At 39.1% G+C, this 23,274-nt stretch overlaps 3 protein-coding genes across 3 annotated transcripts; 2 read left to right on the top strand and 1 right to left on the bottom strand.

Annotated features, from left to right (window-relative positions):
• The first annotated feature begins 1,997 nt into the window (after positions 1-1,997).
• On the top strand, positions 1,998-8,581 carry LOC134744986 (ubiquinone biosynthesis O-methyltransferase, mitochondrial). Its single transcript, XM_063678941.1, has 6 exons — positions 1,998-2,286; positions 2,957-3,133; positions 3,409-3,523; positions 4,613-4,747; positions 6,536-6,812; positions 8,364-8,581. Exons 1-6 carry the CDS (start codon positions 2,240-2,242, stop codon positions 8,495-8,497), a joined length of 885 nt encoding a protein of 294 aa, XP_063535011.1. The 5' UTR covers positions 1,998-2,239; the 3' UTR covers positions 8,498-8,581.
• An 889-nt stretch (positions 8,582-9,470) lies between these two features.
• LOC134744766 (uncharacterized) lies at positions 9,471-11,733 on the top strand. The gene is made up of 4 exons (XM_063678680.1): positions 9,471-9,679; positions 9,926-10,144; positions 10,550-10,678; positions 11,489-11,733. Exons 1-4 carry the CDS (start codon positions 9,589-9,591, stop codon positions 11,731-11,733), a joined length of 684 nt encoding a protein of 227 aa, XP_063534750.1. The 5' UTR covers positions 9,471-9,588.
• A 526-nt stretch (positions 11,734-12,259) lies between these two features.
• LOC134744599 (aarF domain-containing kinase 1) lies at positions 12,260-22,801 on the bottom strand. Its single transcript, XM_063678461.1, has 6 exons — positions 22,184-22,801; positions 21,160-21,570; positions 20,440-20,613; positions 19,775-19,975; positions 17,719-17,925; positions 12,260-13,142 (listed from the first exon to the last, which is right to left on the bottom strand). Exons 1-6 carry the CDS (start codon positions 22,610-22,612, stop codon positions 12,978-12,980), a joined length of 1,587 nt encoding a protein of 528 aa, XP_063534531.1. The 5' UTR covers positions 22,613-22,801; the 3' UTR covers positions 12,260-12,977.
• Positions 22,802-23,274: the final 473 nt, after the last annotated feature.

The raw sequence follows: 23,274 nt of genomic DNA, 5'->3' as shown, positions 1-23,274 counted from the left end.
AAATAATCTAGAAAAGGAATATATACTGAAAGTCGGTAATATTCTTCAACTGACTGAGTCTGAATGTTCGAACGATTTGTTTGACGGTCGGCGATTCTGCGGACTGAGATTTCTGCACCAATTTCGTTTGCGATAGCCTCAGCCTGATCGAAAAGTTTTTGGAATGCGTTCATGCTATTTTCACGTTGTCTCTGCAGACTTGCTGTGGTCGTATTGATAAGTCGAACTGCAGAAAGTATGTCAATTTCAGTGGCTTTTTGTTTTTTTTGTAGAGAAAAACGCACTTATGCTCTTTTGCCTTTTCCTGCCTCTATCACTCAATATAGATACAGTAATATAACTAGTTACCCGATGAAATCAGTTTAATATAGCTTCAATATTTTGAGGGAACAACGTCAAACGTACAGTACGACTCCAATGATTATTATCAACTGGAACCAAATGTTGAGGATGACCTACCATGAGCAGGTAGAAATAAGCGCAAGTGTGCTGCAGATGTAATTCCATCAAAAGCAGTGACGCCTTGTTCTTGTTTATTTACAAACAAAGACACCCGACCTGTCCAATGAATGAGATCTTTCTCTTTTACTCCAATTAAGGCGTAATTTGAGTGACAGAGAGATATTTGCTCGAAATTTACGAATTTTGGTGTTCGAGGTAGGCCCTTATAAAGGACAAGAGTTTCACTCATGTTATTCTATTGACTTTCCGTCCACAACCGTCTGGGGGGGGGGGGGGGGGGGGCACGTGCCCCTGTGCCCCCCCCCCCCCCCCTCCCTCCCCTGAATCCGCCCTTGGTGGTGTATGCCATTTTCTACCGCAACCTAAGCTCTTGAACGGTTTCATAGCAAGTTTAGAGGTATTACTAACATTAAACGATTTTCTTATCGAAGATTTCAACAAGGTACTTAGCGATAAATTAGCAAGCGTGTACTTCATACGAAGTCTTTGAATGTTGGAGAGATAAGAGAACTCTTACGTGTCTTTTACTTGTTGAAAGTGAACAGTAACCAAATGTTTGTTAGAGAAATTTTATCCTGAATAATAATACTATCGATTAGTATAATAAAATAGGGTGTTTGTTTTTTTAATTTTAGTTGGTTCGAGTCCCGGGCGAGGCAAGCGAGTTTTAGAAAATCTTTAAATGCAGTTTTGTTTCTTTTTAAAAATAAATGAATGTCTCCTTTAAGTAAAATGAGCCAGCTTAAGGATTTAAGGTAGTTTCCCTCCAGGGCCCGACTTATATATACTATACTTCTTCTTCTTCTTTTAAAATTATGGCTTCAGCCCAGTGGGACTATTTCGCCAGTATCAAGGTATTAAGAGGTTTAAAAACGACAAGAATTGTACGGTTGTACAAGACAGTGTACGGTGATTTGTTAGCTCTTGTAAATCGATAGCTAGACTTTACAAGAAGCACGTGGACTACCGGCCGTTGACTCCAAGATGGTGGTTAACGCGCTTCAAAGTTAATTCTCCATTCACTGCACACTACCACATTAGTTTACTGCATAATAAGCTATCGATATTACACTTTAAACAATATTAATGAGCAAAAAACAAAGTAATTAATCACGATGCTAACTATCAAGATGGCGCTCGAACCGGAAGTCTATGTCTATACTATACTTATATATACAAGTAGTTATAGACATGAAACCGAGCGACCACAGGTAAGAGAAAGACATATTCTTGTATTTGACAGTTTCATGTATTTGTATGGCAGCATAATCCTTTTTCTCTTTCACTCTTATTTTAGCGAACTCTTTAACGATGACAAACAGTTTGATTATTTATACTACTCTTTGGATCGACCCTATAAGTATTATACTAAAACAGAACTATCCAGACTATTCCAGACGTTGTTTATCCGGCTAGACATTATTAAGCTGTACATTATTAAGTCAGTATTAAGCTTGACACTGACGTTGTTGTTAACACTCGCTCACGTCAACGACTCGACGTCAAGTCTTAATTCGTATATTTCGTATTGTTACTAGAGTTGAGCTATAATTAATATTATTTTTAGTATTATAGAAAGCAAAAAAATATTGTGAGACGAAAATATTTAAATAAGGACCTGAAACATATTATGAACCAGCGTGAATCTGGAATTAAGAACCGTTTTTCGGGATCTTTAAGGCGATTAATAATTACAACCAGCACATACGAATTTGTGCTTTGATAACTATGAAATATCGTTATTATAAACAAAAATAAGAAATCTTTATCAGTCAAGATGTCTTCGCTTCTATTTCGTGCTAGCACAAATATGTTTTGCTCATTGTAAGTACTGATAGAATATTACTAAGATTTTGGGATGTTGTTGGCGGATTTTGGGAGGTTTGGTTATCGCCAGTTCGATTAGTTTACAAATAAATTAATCTCCACTTTTGCCCGCGACTTCATCTGCGTTAAATGATAATTGAAACACACTATCCTATTCCTTCCTTTCTATCCTATTCCTTCCGTAGGCCTCAAACTAGCTCCACACCAAACTTCATCTAAACATGTTCAACGGTTTGGTAGCTTCTGAATATGTGATACAGTGAAAAGAAAATATTCATAATATTTTTGTAACAAAACCTGAACCTTCATCGTCATCATCATTTATTTGCTTGCCCTTCCCCCATTTGATTTGGGTTCAGCACATGTCTTTCTCTTCCTTACTTCTCTGTTGCTCATCACCTTATCATTCACATCCTTTAATCTACACCCTATATCCTTTATCCCTATCCTTTCTGCTTTTTTAAACTAAACCTATACTTCAGTTCTAGAATATACTTCAAACCTATTTCTTGGTTTATTAATTCATAATACACTTTGAGAAATTATCCTTAATTTGACTTGTAAATTAGCTTTTTAAAAGAATAATACTACACCAAAGACAACCTAAAAAAAACTTATGTTAATAAAATAAATGTATTGTAAGTCAAAGTAAGTCAATATTTTTTAGGAGATTAAGGACACCAAAGACTCATACACTTGGGTATTCAACACTATTAGCCAAGAAAGAGAGTGAAGACAAATCAACCGTTAATGCTGGAGATATCAAACTGCATGCCAAATTAAGGGACCAATGGTGGGACCTCAACGGACCCATGAAACCATTACATGCTTTCAATATGATTAGGCAAGTATGTATTAATAATGTATAATACTGGCTCCACTCTGGATGGTTGGCTAAGGCAAACCAGAGGCATAGAATCCTGTCCCACCCTGAAGTTATTTATTTTTATGATTTATAATGCTAGCCGCTCTAGACGCTCACAAATCAAAACTTGCCTAATGCAAATGCAATTTTGTTTTGTCAAATTAAAGATTTAAAATTCAACGGAAAAAGCAAGAGACCTTTATTTAGACCTCTAGGCGGCTAGAGGTTAAACTTAGGCTTTTGTTTTATTACAGAGTGCCATTTGTAAGAGATGGCTTAGTACACTCTCCACCAGATCAGAGAACCAGTACACCTCTCTTGGGCAAGAAAATCTTAGATATTGGGTGTGGAGGAGGAATTTTTTCAATGGTATGTTCAGGAGGATGAGTTTTAGGAGGAGGGTAGTGACCCTGCCTGTGAAGCCGATGGTCCTGGGTTCGAATCCCGGTAAGGGCATTTATTTGTGTGATGAGCACAGATATTTGTTCCTGAGTCATGAATGTTTTCTATGTATTTAAGTATTTGTATAAGTATTATATATATTGTTGTCTGAGTACTCACAACACAAGCCTTCTTGAGCTTACCGTGGGACTTAGTCAATTTGTGTAAGAATGTCCGTATAATATTTATATTTATTATGAGTACCATTTATCACTCACATTAAAAATTGGAAGGGGTTCTAAACATTATTTTATACTAAAAAAACTGAAACATTCATATTTCAGTATCATTTAGGCTATTTTTAGTTTTTCTCCAAAATAAGCTACAGGTAGGTATTTCAAAGTAAGCTTGACATGCAGTTATAAATTGTAATCCATCTAATTTACAATCTTGCAGTAATTGAAATAAAGTTAATCACTACATAGTATAAAACAAAGTCACTTCCTGCTGTCTGGATAGATGTCTGTCCCTATGTACTGAGAGCTTTAAAACTACGCAACGGATTTTGATGCAGTTTTTTTAATAGATAGAGTGATTCAAGAGGAAGGTTTATATGTATAATTTGTATAGGTTTTGTGTAAATTAGTTACACTACACGTGCAAAGCCGGGGCGGGTCGCTAGTAATACATATTTAAAACATGTAAATCATACGTAGTATAGATAGACTGTCATTATTACTACAAGGTAAAAAAAACTACAAAAACAATATAATATATGTATCTGGCAAAAACTAATGATAATACCACTATATAAAGTTTTTTATAACTTATTCAAATTGTTGTATGATAGGTAGTTTCCGGTTATAAGTTATTTTAAATTTGTAATTTGCCTATTGTCTGCCCAATAGAAAAAAGTGATTGACTAAACATTTTGTTTTTTATTTTCCATTGTACTAATACAGAATAGAAAATTTGCTTTGATAGAAAAAAAAAACAAATAAAAAAATTCAAAAAATGCTAAAATTATCTCACAGTTCCTTTGCATACATTTTAAATTCAATATTAACTACATTGCAGCCTTTAGCCAAACTAGGCGCCGAGGTGACCGGCGTCGACGCCAGTAAGGAGCTGATAGAAATGGCCCAAGAGCACAGCCAGGCGCACCCCCCTGTACCTGGGAAACAGCCCACATATATATGCACGTCGATTGAGGTAAACCCGACAACCAACAACAATAAGTACCCTTTTGATTGAGAATGGCACATATATGCCGTCGCTGACTCCATAAACAACACGTTTGGTTTGGTACAGCCCTCCCTGGCGCCTGTAATCACCACACTGACAAAACTCCTGGCTGGATTTATACAGGGCTGTTTTTTGGTCAACTGCAATAATTTACGGTGTAAATATACTATAGGTTATATTGAACAACTTTTACTATAGGATCAGTCCGCGATAAAAATAATTGATTTTCCCATACAAAATTTCAACCAGACCAGCCAAAATGTTATTTCAGTTGTTTTAAAATTAGAGCGTAACTTCGATTGTATGGCGGCGGCTAATTTCGTGCTTTTCTCAAATGTTGACAATTTGTCTAACTAGAACGAAAATATCCATTTACTAATCTAAAACAACCTTATATTTACACTAGAGTTCGTGTTTCTCATAAACATTTTAGCGTTACGTACTGTTCTGTTCCATTCCATTACGAAACGAGCCTATTGGAGGAGCGCCAAGAACAGACAGGTTAACCCTATTTTCTCTGAGCCAAGCAATATATTTTGTTTTGTGGTGGAAAGAGAACTAATTAGGAAGCTTATTTACTGCCTCATGTGAACAGATAATCGTTACAAATGTATAAAATTTAAACAGAAAACAAATATCAATTCATGCTAGTTACAGTTATGCAATATGCAAGCCTCTATCTCTATCTCTAACAGTAAAATAAACCACGACCTTTGTAAGCCTGGGAAGTCTTGTATGAGTGCACATCTGAGTTTGGGATATCTTAGGTACATGATAAATGACTTGTTGTTCTTATGTATGTTTCTACACCAAATAAATATTTTTATAGGTATTTCTACTAGTTTAGAAACTCGTTTAACTGAAATCAAAGGAATATGAACTTTTACTAAAAGCCACCTTTTACTGTATAAAACGGCCAGTGTAGAGTTGTAGAAGTGCCTCCCGCGCGCCGCCTCGGCCGAGGCACGTCTACACTGGCTGTTTTGTGCGCCAGGAACGCCGCGCGCGTATTATGCTCGCTTTGTGTGGACCCAACTATGACAGTTTTGAGACAAAATATTACCAAAACCAAAAAATAACATTATAATAACATATAAAAATAACATATAGTTGGGTGGTTTTGCCACTGGCGCTGACATAGATGGCGCCGTTTCCGCGCAGGGAAGACGCATTCGGAGCTAAAATTATCTTTATTCACTGTGTTTGTTTAAATGGCAGCAAGTGCGGCAACATGGAAGTTTCAAATTCCTTCGACTAATTAAAGTAAGACGCGCTTCGTGTATTCGTAGTTACCTTGTATTTGGGGTTCACTGTCTTTGTAACGTAACGTAACGTAATATATTTTTCTACTCGTCGACTGTAATGGTTGAATTAAGATTTCGTATACCAAACTGTAATTAGGTACTTTTCATGTATGGGCTCTCAATTCGGAACGGTTTAGTCAACTATAATGAATTTGACCAATCATGTGGCGCCGCGGTTCAGTGGAAAAGGACACCAACGTGCGAGTATTACATGGGTAATACTTATTCATATATTATGCACGCGTTGATGTCTTTTGTACTACTGACTACTGAGATACTTACCTAATTTTCGTTAATTATTTAAATTTTATAGTAGAAAAAGTATTATTTTAGATGACTCGTAGAAAAAGTATTGTATACAATAGTGATAAAATCAAGCTTTCCAATCTCGTACCTTCATTCGAAGCTCTCTATTATATTACGATTGTATAAAATACTATTTTGTTATCAGGAACACGCAAAAGATCATGCCAACGTCTACGACGGAGTAGTAGCTTCGGAAATAATAGAACACATCGAAAATGACAAAAAGGAATTGTTCGTCAAATCCTGCATACACATTTTGAAGCCGGGCGGAAGGATTTTCTTCACGACTCCGACCAGAACTAGGTTGACGCAGTTCACAGCGATATGCTTAGCGGAGAACGTGCTGAACGCTTTACCGAAGGGCACACACCAGTATGAGCAGTTCACCACGCCGAACGAAATGACGTTGTTATTAGAGAAAAGTGAGTACAGTTAAGTCTAACTAGTCAATATAGTAATTAGTGTCCGACCGATGTTTAGGTTTCGAATGGTTTAGACAAAAAAATCATGTTTCGGCCAAAAGGTTCCGTTTCGGCCATAAATCTGACGAACCTAACGGCCGCGGAAATCCATACTAATATTATAAACGCGAAAGTGTGTCTGTCTGTCTGTTACCTCTCCACGCTTAAATCGCTGAATCGATTTAGTTGAAATTTGGTATAGAGATAGTGTGAGTCTCGAGACTGCTGGGACTTCCCCTCTTTTTCCATTCGTCCCGTGATTTTAAACCGATTAAAGTCAAAAAGCTATGCTCGGGGTTTCTCTGCGTGATAGAGTCAGAAATGATGATATCCGCAGTAGAACGAGGGTCACCGACATAGCTCGCAGAATTGCAAACCTTAAGTGGCAGTGGGCGGGGCACATTGCTCGCAGAACTGATGGCCGGTGGGGCCGGAAGGTTCTGGAGTGGCGTCCGCGTACCGGAAGACGAACTGCTGGTAGGCCTCCAACGAGATGGAGCGACGACCTGGTGAAGGTCGCGGGAATTCGGTGGATGCGAGCGGCACAGGAGCGGTCGGAGTGGCGAGCCTTGGGGGAGGCCTATGTCCAGCAGTGGACGTCTATCTTCTGACATGATGGTGATGATGATGAAAGTCAAAAATATTAGTCAGCTGTCCCTTTATGTCGGTTGTTGTAGTTCAGGGGTCGTCAAACTTTTAAGATAAGCTAAACGCTGTACTACAAGTTTTAGGACTCAAAGAGCCGCAAATATTATTTTTAGTGCTCTAAGAACTAAGTTACTTGAGTGACCCGAAGAGCCGCAATCGTAGGTACCTCTGAAGAGACGCTCACGAGTGTGTCGACTCCTGGTGTAATTTCCAGTATTTCCACTTCTTCATAATATTTCTTCTTACTTCTTACCCGACAGCGCAACGCAAAGGAGGGTAATGATTTGTTCAGTCTATGTATACAGTCTGTTACCGGTTACCGGCAAGTGGGCTTTTTTAAAGTAGAGTAAAGCAACATCGTTTTTAACTTTACCATGGGCTTAATTTAGTTATACACTAAAATTCAGACTAAACTTTCTAACAAAATTGTAATTGCCCGCAATGTACAGCCACAGTAAACATACAATAATACACACACATGTGAGTAACGACAATTACGTAATACACCCACTACATTTAATGTGCGGATTAAAATAAACGATTCTGCAGTGTATTCACATAATTATGATTTGCTAATACACGCAAACAATTGGTAATGGATCATATTATTAAAAGTTTTAATAAATTCCCGCATGCCGGTAACACACTATATGTACGTATTTATGTTTGTTCGTTTAGTGGTACTCCCTCCAGAGACCAAACGCATGGGCCGGCCGATTGTGATGATTCTTACGTAATTCGATTTGTCTTAATAAAATTATCCGAGTGTCACTAAAGACATGAAAGTAAGAAATAAACATTTTATGACAACCATAGCATATAATGTTTTTTAGCTGTCGAGTATTTTTTTTCTTTTTTTTTCAGACGGTTGCCACGTGGAAGCGGTCCTCGGCAGTTTTTACAACATTCTCCAAAACAAGTGGCATTGGATCAGTTCCACCACCTTATTCTTTGCTCTTCAAGCCATTAAACTAGAAGAAGAATCCTTACCGAGATAACCAACTCAGCGTGAATGTTCTTAATATTTTCTAGTCGTATAATACATGAAATAAATGAAATGAAATATTTTTATTTCGAACTAAGATGGGCCGTCTAGATCCACAAACGCCTTGTAGTAGAGCGCCGCGGGATCGCTAACAGCATTCACAGCCCGGCCACGACGTCACGCGGCGGCGGCGGCGGCGAGCGGCGGTGGGAAAGTCCATAGGGTTAGGTAATTAGAAAAATCAAAACATTACATAAGTAACACTTATAACTTTCGTGACGGAGCGGAGCAGCAACAGATGAGTGTAGCTGCAGCTGCACGTACAAACAGCAACACTTAACTGTCCATCGGTGGTCCTTATTACAAAAGTCATAAGGTCCAGCGATGGACAGCTTTAACAGTGTGGGCGATGGTACCGGCCGCTTGACCAGAGGCGAGTCCCAACGCTGCGCCATCGCCAGCGTACTTAGAATGCTGTTTGCTGCTTCGGCTATGGGTGAGGAGTGACGCGTATCGATTTCTCATGATGGCGAAAAAACAGTCTGTTTGAGCCTCAGCAAACATCGCAGAGGCGCTACAAGCTACAATACCGCGGCAAACAGCAATGACGACGAAAATGCTTTAGTTTTGGATAAAATGAAGCTCCTGATTCTGGGTGGGATAGTCACAAAATCACAACTTGAAACAATACCTATATAATATGTTTGAAAAAAAAATCGTTTGCACCATGTGGGAGAGCGATATGTACGGTCACAGACTAATTATGTTGAGCCATTTAGGGTTCAAGCTAATTTGGTTGTCAATACTAATGTCCAATGTAAAGTAAACCCAAAATATGCCCAAAATGGATCAACAATTAGTCCGTGACTGTACGTGATATCGGGGCCAGTCCCGTGTAAAACCTTCATGATTCACACTCTGTCATCCACTGTCATCGATCATAGTCATAGGTCATAGTCGAAAAAACTTCTCATTTGATTATTTCAATCAAAAAACTGTCATGATATTGAGAAGAAATTGATGTTATTGTTTATATTTGACAATTTTAGTAAGAAATTCATGGCAAAAGACACATAATAACCGATGTGGAATTAACCATCAGCCATGTCTTTGACGAAAATCCTGAAGGCGCCTGGCAGACTGTTCAAGAAGGAAAATATATCGTTTCTTATAATTCGTCGATACGATATCGGTCGTAAGTATATGTATACCTTACCTACATAGCACAAGTTGTATATGTCTCATTCAGAGGCCGACCGCCAAAATCGAAATTTTCTTCATTTGCCTAGATCTCGCTCTTGATATCCCTTTAAACGCCACGCCTCGCCTATTATATACCTACAGTCAGCAAAACTATTACCTTAATGGCACCCCTGGATACAAAAATGTATGCAGGGGTGCCACAAAATTGATTACACCATTTACACCTCCCTGTCCTCAGTTCCAAATGACAATCTGCGCTACCTATCAGTAAAACCCTCAGCCTCCATATCAGTTCTGCGGCAGAAAATATGGCACTTGCTAGACCTGCCGGATTTCTGCGAAGAGGTTATCGTTCTCAAGTCGAACGACGTCGAGTTACCTTTGACAGAACTGCGGAAAGGGAACGATCCTCAGAAACCTTTCATACTGGAGGTGTGGCCGGCGAAAAACATGCAAAGTAAGTAAAAATGTAACTTAGAAAGTACGTGTAAAAGGTACCTTTTGGCAAAAAAGGTAGGTACATAGTATAATATAGGTATAGTCTTTTTTCGTTTTAAAATCTTTCTGGAACCTGAAGACATTAGGAAGTTTGCTGAAGGGATTCTGGTGATTTGGATTCCAAGCAGGGAACCGCGAAGATCGAAGTTCACAATTTGCGAAATGTACTGCTTTCTTAAATACTACTCGTAACCGTATTTGTACCTCGTATTTACGTCATGTTTAGTCCTTGCACAGTAATAATTTATAGAAAGAAACATTTCATAGGTACTTTTACCGTTTGGTTTTTTTTAATCCTAGTAGGTAGTAGTCGGAGTAAATAATCGTAATATAGTAATAATGACTATGGCCGCATTGTTAACAGCATTCAAACATAACATGTTGACGATGGGTAGCGAAATTCGTTCCTCCGCCGCGGCGTCCGTTACAGATTGCGACAAGTCACAAGCAGAGTCTCAACACACTCAGCAGGATTTCAAAGACATCGAATCAAGTAAGTCTTTGCTTTGATCTACTAAAATTTATTGACAAAAAAACCCTCAAAGCGTCCATTCACAATTTTGAACCGGCAACGCTGGTTGAAAAGCCTCTCGCCATTGGTTAAGCGCTTGTCAATCTCATAAATGTTGTCACATTAGGAACATCTGTAAACATAACATAAGGCTTTATCGAATGCGGACCAAACCAATCTCATTACAAAATAGTTTGTGAATTGGCCTTCCACCCTAATTACTTAATACCCATCTGGCTTTCCGTTCCTTTGCTGTACTGTATCTATTTACAAAGAAGATATAACTCCGTAATAGATGGATACAGTCTAAGGAAAAAACGTGCCTCGAAAATCACGAAAGTTTGACTCTCGATCAGATGGCGCCACTACCTTTGGCCTACTCTCGTATAGAAGGCGTTGACGGTTTCGTTTGTTATTTAACAATTTTAACGGATATCAGTGAAAGAACATGGGTCAAAATCATAAAAATAATTAATGCAAATAAAAAAAAACATTTATCCATATTTAAATACATTTTTATCGTGATTTTATAAATCTTCATTTTTTGTTTTAAAGTGTGTCGATAGATGGCAGTGAATTTACTGTGTTTACAAAAATACTATGACAGCACCGCTCTATAATATTATATCCTCTTTGCTATTTACAACCATACACAATCGTCTAGGTCCCAAAATGGAAGTAGGTAACATTGACTGTTTCCTCTCAAGTACCTGCCTATCAGTAGGTAATGGGTTAATTGAATAAGTAGGTTTATGATTTTAAGACAACGACATTATTATATATCTTTTTCAGCCCAAACCATGCCGGCACCCACTAAAGAAGTCAATAAATTACGACAGAAGTGTTTTATGAACACCTTGCCACCGGAATACAAGAGCTCTGAGCTTTCTTGCAAAATTTCTTCAACATCCTTATTATTCAAATTACCCAGTCGAAGGAATCGAGAAAACTTCGGAATTATCTTACTCAAGCTTCAAGACGACCTAATGGCTCTAAGCGACAAATTGTCGAGTTTAGAGGATAAAATTAAAACGTAGTACCTTGTTGTGAAATAAACAAATTACTGCCAAAAAGTTTTTTGTGACACGCTTTTTTGTGACATTGCTGATTGTATTTCTCATTTGCACGTCTATCACTCGATGTGTTTGTATTTTTCCATCAAGGAGTTCCGTTTGCTACCTTCTACATCATCAGATTAGCTCCATGTTAGCATATTATTGTATTGCCATGGGTATGTAGTATGGGTAAGTAGGTACTCCAAATTTTTCTGAATCAGATATCAGGAAGTGGTTCATTTTTAAGTTAATAGGTACAAGATTTGAAGCCGTAAAAAATTATACAAATATACGCAGTAAAGCCAAATCAAAGTGTAAAGTACACCTGAAATAAAAGCTTGTTCAATATATTCATTTATTTAAATAACAACATTGGACTTCATGAAAACGGTCTCTAAAGGGGCCCACTGACTATTAGTCCGTCGGACGATATCGGCCTGTCAGTTGTTCGGAACTGTCAAATTTTTGTTCTAACTGACAGGCCGATATCGTCCGGCGGACTGATGGTCAGTGGGCCCCTTAAAACATGTTACAATAATACAAAAATAACTTGTAGATTTGAGCGCATAATGATTTTATACATACAATTATCAAAATATACATTTTAGAAGGTACTTTTGCAGTACACATACTTATCATAATGATAAGCCCTATCGAGGTATGACAATGGACTACTCGTGACTAGTAGAAATTGGTTTTGTCTGCACTAATATTTCATAAAAGTGCTCCAAAACGGCGCGAAAGCTAATGAAAAGCCAGCTAACTGCCAGTATAATAACGGAAGAAATTAATATACTGTTTTTTCGTAGATTCTATAAAAACTAGGACTCTCCCTGTACAGTCGAAGACAAATTAATCAGACGATTTGTAAACCTTATCCCAATGTAATAAGGCTTAAAAATGGTAAGTTAATATTTTCATAAAGACAACACGATAACGTCACTTTACTCATAATTGCCAGAGTTTAGTATAAACTAATAAAATAATTTAATAACACTAGTTTTTAAAGCTAGGTACAATAGAAAATGATAAGTTAATGTAAAACTGAAGCATAAATGAGGCTATTTGGAGAATGGTCAGACTTTTCACTTCACATTTATACTAAAATATAGTCTAACTAAGCTCTAGCATAAGAAACATCTTAACGAGCAACAGCGAAATTATAAAAAACTCTCAATGATGGCGTTGGTCGCTTTTCTTAGCGCATTTTGCAGTTTTTACTCCGTTTACTGTATGAAGGTTTGATTAACCGTTGATTGAACTGTAACGCGCACGCTGGGTGATGTGAACTTTTCCTTCAAAGACAGAAACACTGAGTACAGATAAAGAGTCAACATGGACCACCTAAATTTCAGGCTGAGATACTGCCTTCTCAATGCTGAATTGGCGTTCTGAAACAAAAATGATTATGTTTAATAATGTTAAATTACTTGTGTTCAACTTCTAGAGAACACGAACCTCGGTCGTTACAAAAGGCGACAAAGTTACTGGATTATATACTATAATAGGGACAGAGTTGCATTTCAAACACTGACAAACTTTGGATTTTTTCCTTGTATGGCTGTGCCTTAGGATGATAGGTTGTCACGTTACTCCCTCCTCCACGTATATTGGAGGAGTGAGTAACGGAGCTGGGAGTGAGGAGGTAGAAAGGAAAGATAGATATAACAGGGGTAGGTTCTTTATTTAACGGCTATTGTCTAAATATGACACGCTACAGATGGTTTAAATTACAAAAAGAATAAAATAAAGTTTATAGTCGCGCTAATAGCACGTGCAAGGCAGGAGCACGCACACGGATAGGCGCGCTGATAGCACGCGCAAGGTGAGGCGCGCTGGTAGCACGCGCACAGTAAGGCGCGCAGATAGCACGCGCAAAGGTAAGGCGCGCAGATAGCACGCGCAAGGTGAGGCGCGCTGGTAGCACGCGCACAGTAAGGCGCGCAGATAGCACGCGCAAGAGTAAGGCACGCAGATAGCACGCGCAAAGGTAAGGCGCGCAGATAGCACGCGCAAAGGTGAGGCGTGCTGGCAGCACGCGCACAGTAAGGCGCGCTGGTAGCACGCGCACGGTAAGGCTCGCTGGGTAAGGCGCGCTGATAGCGCGCGCACGGTAAGGCGCGCTGGGTAAGGCGCGCTGATAAGTACGCTCTTCAAAGAGGCGAGGCGCAGTGACAACACGCGCCTGTTGAGGCGAGGCGCGCCGATAGCGGGCGAGGCGCGGTGACAGCACGCGCCTGTTGAGGCGAGGCGCGCCGATAGCGCGCGCCTAGGAGACGAGGCGCTCCGCTAGAGCAACTGCAAAGCACCACCGGACTTGGGTGCGTGCAGAGAGCGCCAGACTTCGCCAGGAACACAGGTAACCTTTTAATGAGCGCGATCGAGGGTTTCTTGATGGTGCGGGGCCTGGCTTGGCCCCGCACGGACCCTTACAACTGATGTTCCTTTGTTGGGAACTAGAAGCAAACTGAATTCAGATGTCCGCTGGGCCGCTTATATAGCTAGCAATAACATTTTCTAGAATTCTTCTTTACTTCGTTATTAATTTTGAAAATATTTGAAAATATTTGTTCACCAGTAACAATTTTTAGGTAAAATTTAGAACAAACTACTTGAAAACTATACGACCTAAACTTCATGCTAAAGAATTTAGAGTAAATTATTAGTTTGACGGATTATGTCAAAACAAAGAAACAAATATGTCAAGGAAAATTTATAGTGAATTTTAGGTCGATTAGCTTTGAAATCATTATAAAAACATGAAGTGATTAGAAAAACAGCAAGGTAAGTAACCGGACGGGTCAGGGCCGTATTAGGGTAGAAGGAGTTTAGGGAGAATTGGAAATGGTAGCCAGAAAGTAAAACATTTTAAATCAAAAGTTTCAGAGAGTAATTTGGAAGACGAGAATCAGACAGGAAGACAAGGCAAAAGCGTTAAGGAATTATAGCCGATTGGAGAATCCAGAGCATCAGCCCGTGGGAGTAAGGACTGGGAGTTAGGACCCAGGTATGAGATGCTACATTACCCCAAAAACCACGGAAAAAAAAACTTTGTCGTAATCTTAAACGGAAAAGTTTTTTTTTTGTGAAGAGTTAAGTTTAGGGGAAAGTAAAGGAAGTAAGGTAAGTAGGTAAGTAAGTAAGTAAGTAGGTAAGTAATTAAGTGGGTAGGTAAGTCAGTAAGTCAGAAGAAAGAAAGAGCAAGCTCGTTAATGGGGATGAATAAATGGAATGAGAGGATGAGTGATATAATGGAGAAGAAGATGAATAGATCGAGGAACTTCCCTGCACTCATACATCGCCTGTCATAATCACGCATTCATAAGTCTCTGGCAAAGGAAGGGGATGTGGTTCACGCTCTATGACACACACTCCTAAGAAGTCCTCGCTATGACCTGAGGCTTCTTTATAGAAGGGAGTAGTCAGCCGCTCCACTGGAAAAGATAATAAGATAATAATGAACGACCTAAGGCTTATTTTAAGGGAGTAGTCAGCCGCTCCGCGAAGATAAGTCTATATACAAGTTCTAGTCGGTTTAGAGCCGACGAGAATAGAGAGTAGGGGTAGAGCCGACTTCTAGGTTGTGGTAGGGGTAGACCTACCACAGTAGAGTAAAAAAAAGTAGTGTTTGACCATAAGGCTTATTTTTTTCTTCAGAGTTGGACTACCGCTCTGCAGGGTGAAGAAAAGAAAAAGAAGGGCACCTGGCTTATTAAGCCACCCGAGAATGAAGAAATATTTACAGATGAATACAATCACACAAAATGAAAGAAATGGAAAATGACAGTTAATGAAGAATGAAAACGAGCTTGAAGAAGGACAAAGGGGAGGAGGAGGACGGGCTGAGCTGCAAAGTAAAAGAAGTACAATTATTATAAAGTTAAAGACCTATAAAAATACATCATTAGAAATAAAAGTGATAAAAAAAGTAGCTATCTAGTCTGATTGCTATAATAAGATAATCTAAAAAACGTGCCATATTGACTAAGGAAATAGAAAATTAAACAGAAAGAGGCCGAAAAGTTATTTAAGATTTAAAGACACGGATTCTGTCTATAATTTAGAATTTAGTGGATTAAGAAAGCCGGTAAATTTAAAAGTTGGGCGCCAAAACTGTCACGTTACTCCCTCCTCCACGTATATTGGAGGAGTGAGTAACGGAGCTGGGAGTGAGGAGGTAGAAAGGAAAGATAGATATAACAGGGGTAGGTTCTTTATTTAACGGCTATTGTCTAAATATGACACGCTACAGATGGTTTAAATTACAAAAAGAATAAAATAAAGTTTATAGTCGCGCTAATAGCACGTGCAAGGCAGGAGCACGCACACGGATAGGCGCGCTGATAGCACGCGCAAGGTGAGGCGCGCTGGTAGCACGCGCACAGTAAGGCGCGCAGATAGCACGCGCAAAGGTAAGGCGCGCAGATAGCACGCGCAAGGTGAGGCGCGCTGGTAGCACGCGCACAGTAAGGCGCGCAGATAGCACGCGCAAGAGTAAGGCACGCAGATAGCACGCGCAAAGGTAAGGCGCGCAGATAGCACGCGCAAAGGTGAGGCGTGCTGGCAGCACGCGCACAGTAAGGCGCGCTGGTAGCACGCGCACGGTAAGGCTCGCTGGGTAAGGCGCGCTGATAGCGCGCGCACGGTAAGGCGCGCTGGGTAAGGCGCGCTGATAAGTACGCTCTTCAAAGAGGCGAGGCGCAGTGACAACACGCGCCTGTTGAGGCGAGGCGCGCCGATAGCGGGCGAGGCGCGGTGACAGCACGCGCCTGTTGAGGCGAGGCGCGCCGATAGCGCGCGCCTAGGAGACGAGGCGCTCCGCTAGAGCAACTGCAAAGCACCACCGGACTTGGGTGCGTGCAGAGAGCGCCAGACTTCGCCAGGAACACAGGTAACCTTTTAATGAGCGCGATCGAGGGTTTCTTGATGGTGCGGGGCCTGGCTTGGCCCCGCACGGACCCTTACAACTGATGTTCCTTTGTTGGGAACTAGAAGCAAACTGAATTCAGATGTCCGCTGGGCCGCTTATATAGCTAGCAATAACATTTTCTAGAATTCTTCTTTACTTCGTTATTAATTTTGAAAATATTTGAAAATATTTGTTCACCAGTAACAATTTTTAGGTAAAATTTAGAACAAACTACTTGAAAACTATACGACCTAAACTTCATGCTAAAGAATTTAGAGTAAATTATTAGTTTGACGGATTATGTCAAAACAAAGAAACAAATATGTCAAGGAAAATTTATAGTGAATTTTAGGTCGATTAGCTTTGAAATCATTATAAAAACATGAAGTGATTAGAAAAACAGCAAGGTAAGTAACCGGACGGGTCAGGGCCGTATTAGGGTAGAAGGAGTTTAGGGAGAATTGGAAATGGTAGCCAGAAAGTAAAACATTTTAAATCAAAAGTTTCAGAGAGTAATTTGGAAGACGAGAATCAGACAGGAAGACAAGGCAAAAGCGTTAAGGAATTATAGCCGATTGGAGAATCCAGAGCATCAGCCCGTGGGAGTAAGGACTGGGAGTTAGGACCCAGGTATGAGATGCTACAAGGTGAAGGTGAAAGGTCAACTGAAATTATTTCACAATTTTAATTTTAGATATTTACGCCAATCGCTTAAACGGAAACGATTTTTATTATGCTACGAGTATTTGATATTGTGATTTGTGATCCAGCCGCACGACCTTACTTAAAGGTTTGGATACTTTGGATATTGGTCACTATCGTGAGTCTTTATTGTTTTATAGTGTGGTATTATCTGATGTGATACCTTGTTTTTGGGGCGACATACATACATACTAAAATATTTAGTTATAGCCTCTCTCTACACGACATTTTTAATAAATATTATTGGGGTTTAAAAAGTTTATGTTGAGATTCACAATCAACTGTGCTGACTAGAGTCATTTTTCAGTACTACCTATAGCTTTATCACTAACTAACTTATGAGTTTTATTAAGTACCTTGTATTCGAGCTTGTAGACGCTCTCTATACAGCATTTCGTCATAACTAAGAAACCGCACATCCGCTCCTGCATACCAACTGCGTACTCAATGCTCCGGATCAAGTCATTGGTTTTTAGTACTAGCAGAGCCTGCCGGTCGACGTGCTCCAAACATTGCGTTATGTAGTGCGCGAAGTTCGGGAGTTCGTTTTGGAACACTGTTTTCTGGAAATGAAGATTGTGCCATTAAAACAAATATTAAAGATATTGGGATTCAGAACGGCGCAGAAAATTAAATACGTAATGTCTAGTTGTATCTAGAATAAAATAAGTACTTAGTGCCTATTCGGTTTACTTATTTTTCTCCGAGACATTCTTAAATCAGAAAGTTATTGATTGCAGAAGAGATGTTAATCTAAGAGAGTGCCTCTTGTTTGTCAGTTAAAATATTTGGCGCTATGCTGCGTGTTGTGGTCACTGGATTGTCAAACGAATTTGTATTAAGAGTTTACCCGACCCGACGTCGACTTTACAATCAATGAACTACGGAATATGCAGATGCATGATGAATTGATGATAGAAATTAATGCTCATAGTTAAGCAAAAAATATTAATTCATGGCATGTTTGTCATCATCCTTTAGCACAATAAAACAAAAAATGTCTGAGATTTTAAAGCCTTCATTTTGAAAAGTCAAGCGTATTTCTGCGCCTTCATACATAATTAGGTATAGCCCCTTGTCGTGGATATGATATATTTTGAGATAGTAGTATATTAAGTTAAGAGACCTTGCAGTCGCGTGTGCTAGCAATATATGTCAAGCATTAGTAAACATAAATATTGCTCATATAGGCAAACAATTTCGCGCCTATTTCAATACTTACATTTGAGTTATTGACCATGTAAATAATGTAATTGAGATTTACGCAATCAATTACCACTTCTGCAGATTACGGTTGCTAAAAATGCGAATAAACAAATAAAAACTCAAGGTTCCAGATGTAAGTCTACAGAGAAATCCTTATCGAGCCTTGGAGTGAGTGGATGAAGGCTGGAGTGACGCACAGCGTCACCTGTCACCTCTGTTCATGTCTTTACAAAAGAGATATTTTATTTATTTATTTATTCTTATGTGATATTGGTAGAATGAATAGCATCCTTGCAACTCCGATTTTTGAAGAGGCGGAGTTACATTAAAAGTTTGATGTATGACAATTATCCTGTCCTTTCTTTTCTTAGCAATGTATCTTATAATATAATACACACATTTATATTTTAATACCCTCTTTTTTTTATGAAATAGGAGGCAAACGAGTAGACGGATCACCTGATGGTAAGCGATTACCGCCGCCCATGGACACCCGCAACACCAGAGGGGTTGTAAGTGCGTTGCCGGCCTTTAAAATGAGAATACGCTCTTTTCTTGAAGGTTTGAAGGTCATATCGGTCCGGAAATACCGCAGGCGACCGTTCATTCCACAGTTTAGCTGTGCGAGGCAGGAAGTTTCTAGAGAAACGCACAGTTGAGGACTGCCAACCATCTAAGTGGTGAGGATGGTAATGTTGTCGCGTAGGGCGATGGCGAAAAGAGGCTGCAGGGATTAATCCCAACAATTCCTCGGAGCACTCCCCGTTATACACGCGATAGAAAATGCAGAGCGAGGCCACATCTCTATGCAGCGCCAAGGAGTCAAGCCGTTCCGAAATACGCTGGCAGTCGACAATTCGAGTCGCTCTTCGCTGGATGCGGTCCAGAGGGAGAAGCTGGTATTGAGGTGCCCCTGCCCATAGATGAGAACAGTATTCCATGTTTTTCGCTCTATTAGGCGCCGGTGAGGCTAGAACTCACGATTATTTAACATTTTCTTGCAAAAGAAAAAAAAATGAATGGATTATATCGTGTTGTAATTATAATACCTACATACCGACGTTTAGAAGCCTTTAGAGCGTTTTTGGCATCCGATATAATGCTTTATTTCTGAAAAATATCACGGTAAACAGAGGCAATATAAGATTTGTCATGACTCCGCAAATTGTCATAAAAAAGCATAAAAATGAAAACATAGCAACATACCTCACTGCTAGACGGCTTGGTATCCTTGATGCCTTTCATGATTGACTCCCACGGGCGACCGGTCACGATGCACGCGAACAGCCCGTACAGTTGGCTGCGAATCCCCAGGGCTTCGGAGTGCAAACGCATTTCCTCGCGGTCCCTCCCTATTATGGCCAGCCACAGCTTTGAGTAGTGGTACCGGAACTTATCCGTGAGATTCTGCAAAACAGCATTAGAAAAAAATAATTATCATTCACAGAAAACCGCCTAGGGGGTGGTCTGTGTTCTCAATGCAAGCATTTATCACAGACTATCCTTTTCTTTTAACAACTATGCAATTGTGGGTGTAATTCTGCAAAAAAGGAACCAACCCACACTAAAAAGGGCCTGTTGCACCCACCGCAATTAGTGGACTGTTCAAGGTCACTCAGTAGTGAATATTTCATTAGTATGATAAAGAACAAACGAACAGAAATGGAACGTAAATTGTATACAAATAGGTAATTAAATGAATACAAAATATTTTTATTTGTGTCTCTAATGTATATACATTACAACCATGTCCAAATATTCCAGTCTTAATTGCTTTCTTTCAGATGGCAAACAGCAGTCATACCAATCCAAATACCATAAATTAGACTGATATAGTATTATACACAGCTTATGAGAAATATAAAACTTACAGCATACAAACCGTGATCCAGCAGATACATGGTAGTTTCCTTTTCGCCAGGCTCTTTCCTCAGCAAAATGTTGCCGGGGTGCGGGTCACTGTGCACAAACCCACTGATGAAGATCATATGGGAGTACAGGTCGCCTAGCTTTCGGCACAAATCTGCGCGGTCTATCTTGTGATTCTAGAATTATGAGATAGAAAATATATGAAGGCTTACTGACCAGACACTTGAAACCAATTAAAGTGTTTGATACATTCATAATTTGTCTTTAAGATGTTTGTAGGATAATTTTTACCAATACATATGATGGTTGTTCATGTCTATGTGATAAAAAAGTGTCCATCACTTTCAATCTCGCAGGGTGTTAAAAAATTATGTTTATTTTATCACGTGGATAAAGCCATCCATCATACGCCAGCAGATATGGAAATTTAAAACAACTAATATTAAAAAATCTCATTCAATTTATTATTTTGCTGTATCATGTATGTATGTATTTTTTTCCAGGTATTGTAAACTTAACCAATAAAAAAACCTGTGACAAAGATTGATAGACAGATTCTTTGTGTGGCAATTAGGGGAAGTTTTGAGTTCGTAACCTCAGGTAACGTCAGGTAACTGTGTCATAAAAAAAAAGGTTTCGGTCATACAAGCAACTTCAAAATAATGAATCACTTTTGAAAATGAAATTTGGTATTTTATATGAATGAAATCCTGGATACTTACATCAATATATTTTAGATCATTAACATGGCCCCCTTCCACATAATCCATAACCAAAACCCTTGAAGTACTGAAATCCCAATATATCTTTGGAACCTTCAGCCATTTGTAATGGCTAAACATTTTGGCAACTTTTTCAGCATTTCTCCCTTCTTGTAAAAAGTCCAATTCTTTAGCAATATTCCTCTTTGTTTCATCTATGAGCCAAGCCAGTTCAAAATCTGGAAATACTTTCATCATCATTCTTAAAACTAATTCCATCCATATGATGTCTATTTCAATGTGCTTTTTCACAAAATGGTGCTGAACTTTAACCGCAACTAGTGTTCCATCTTTTAGTTTGGCTTTATGGACTTGAGCTAGTGAGGCCGTTCCCAGTGGTTTCTCATCAAAGTCGTCAAATAAAGTGTCAGGCTGAAATATAACAAAATGTGAAAAATTATTGTTACACACTGTTAACTGACAGTTTGTAAATGTTATTACAAAAGGCGTAAGGTCCACTGATGGACAGTTGAGTGTTGCTGTTTGTACAGTTGCCATCAGATATATAGAGGCTGAGGTGTTCACACATCTGAACAAAGCTTATTATCACAACCTTAAAAGGCATGTTCAGATATTTTTGACCACCATGGCCGCTCCGATATATATGATGGTCACTTTAAATAACTTTTAATACAATAGTCTTAAATTAAACCACCAAAATGGTACCCTTACGCACAACACCTTTAACCTGTGGAGCACCCCAGTATCACAGTAGTATGGATTTAGTATCACACGTGTGATATAAGGGCACTCTATGGGTTAAGTCAAAATGATGGTGTCCCAGAACATGAAGCAATCTTTTACAAAGGTAACATGTCCTAACACGTGTACAAAAAACTACACAACATTCTCATACTCTAATACCCTACTGTTTGTCTCTGATTAAAAGACTGAAAGATCATAGCTGTAAGCAATAAATAGGCAAATACATGTAACATTGATTACATCAAATATTTTAATAAAACACTTGAAGCTGAATACTTACATCTTTATTCAGGTCTTCTTTAATAACTGTATACAGTTCTTCTACAGTGTTCTGTGGCGCATCTTTATGCAAAACTCGCATAGTGGTGACATATTCAGAGGGTAATAAGTATTCTAATGCTCCAACATGCTGCCCAACCTTAATATAAGCACCTTTGTTAGCTTTGCAGAGCTCCAACAATTTCTCCGCGCATATAAGGTGGGCTGCACTTCTAATTTGTTTGTATTCCTTCGATTCCTTATCCCATTCTTTACTGTACAACATATCATTATAGGTCTTGCCGATTTCTATAGCCGTCACTGCTGTCCTTGAAATCCTCACAAACACATTACTATTGTAATCATAATTCAAAGCATACGCAGTACTACCGATTGCTACTCCACTGACTAATCCATATTTGACCACTCTTGGAAAAAGTTTACGAATCATTTTTGATTACCAAAATGCTAGTATCACGGATAATTATGTCATAATAGAATTTTTACATTTATTTTTATAACGAAAGCACTGAATTTGTACGCAAATACAACACAATATACAATTGTACAGAAAGATTCCTATTCCTAGTATAATAAATATTACATGTTAACTTTAGTGCCTTACTCAGCCTGAGTATGAAAGGAATTTGAGTTTTAGATGACGTTAAACGTCAACGTCGATAAAAACTATTTGACAATGACAGGCTGTCTCCGTTCAACATCTACTCAAATAATGACATCAAACATAGACCCTAGCATTACATAGATGAGCTATACTCGTGCGCCCGTGAGGGACAGAACATACGCAATGCGACAATATGATTGGTCAAGTAGATTTGTAGCCCACCATAAACCATACTAAATTTACGGTGGGGAATAAAAAAAAAAAGTGAGACTGTGACAAGGACAAACAATAACAGCGCTTTCTCTGCTACTCCTACTGAAAGATACATAGGACTATCCCGTTCGGTCTTTTCTCCCCAACCCTCATGACCGATCCAGTTATACTAGATTCATGGCATCAAAGGACAAGGGCACTCCACACTCGTTTGCGAATCGCGGCGCGAAGCCGTGGATGCGAGTGTCGAGTCTAGTTCGCTGATCAGCGAAATC

Source organism: Cydia strobilella, chromosome 10 (assembly GCF_947568885.1).
Source record: "Cydia strobilella chromosome 10, ilCydStro3.1, whole genome shotgun sequence".
NCBI classification, from domain to species: domain Eukaryota; kingdom Metazoa; phylum Arthropoda; class Insecta; order Lepidoptera; family Tortricidae; genus Cydia; species Cydia strobilella.
The sequence above is the reverse complement of the archived record's forward strand: the minus strand, read 5'-3'. Positions and strand labels throughout refer to the sequence as shown.

Coding starts and splice junctions, on each gene's coding strand:
- LOC134744766 (XM_063678680.1), top strand. CDS start 9,589: ATGTCTTTGACGAAAATCCTGAAGGCGCCTGGCAGACTGTTCAAGAAG. Junction 9,680..9,925: donor TCGTCGATACGATATCGGTC/GTAAGTATATGT, acceptor CCCTGTCCTCAG/TTCCAAATGACAATCTGCGC. Junction 10,145..10,549: donor GCCGGCGAAAAACATGCAAA/GTAAGTAAAAAT, acceptor CATTGTTAACAG/CATTCAAACATAACATGTTG.
- LOC134744986 (XM_063678941.1), top strand. CDS start 2,240: ATGTCTTCGCTTCTATTTCGTGCTAGCACAAATATGTTTTGCTCATT. Junction 3,134..3,408: donor CATGCTTTCAATATGATTAG/GCAAGTATGTAT, acceptor GTTTTATTACAG/AGTGCCATTTGTAAGAGATG. Junction 3,524..4,612: donor GAGGAGGAATTTTTTCAATG/GTATGTTCAGGA, acceptor ACTACATTGCAG/CCTTTAGCCAAACTAGGCGC.
- LOC134744599 (XM_063678461.1), bottom strand. CDS start 22,612: ATGATTCGTAAACTTTTTCCAAGAGTGGTCAAATATGGATTAGTCAGT. Junction 20,614..21,159: donor ATGATCTAAAATATATTGAT/GTAAGTATCCAG, acceptor TCATAATTCTAG/AATCACAAGATAGACCGCGC. Junction 17,926..19,774: donor CCAAGCCGTCTAGCAGTGAG/GTATGTTGCTAT, acceptor CTTCATTTCCAG/AAAACAGTGTTCCAAAACGA.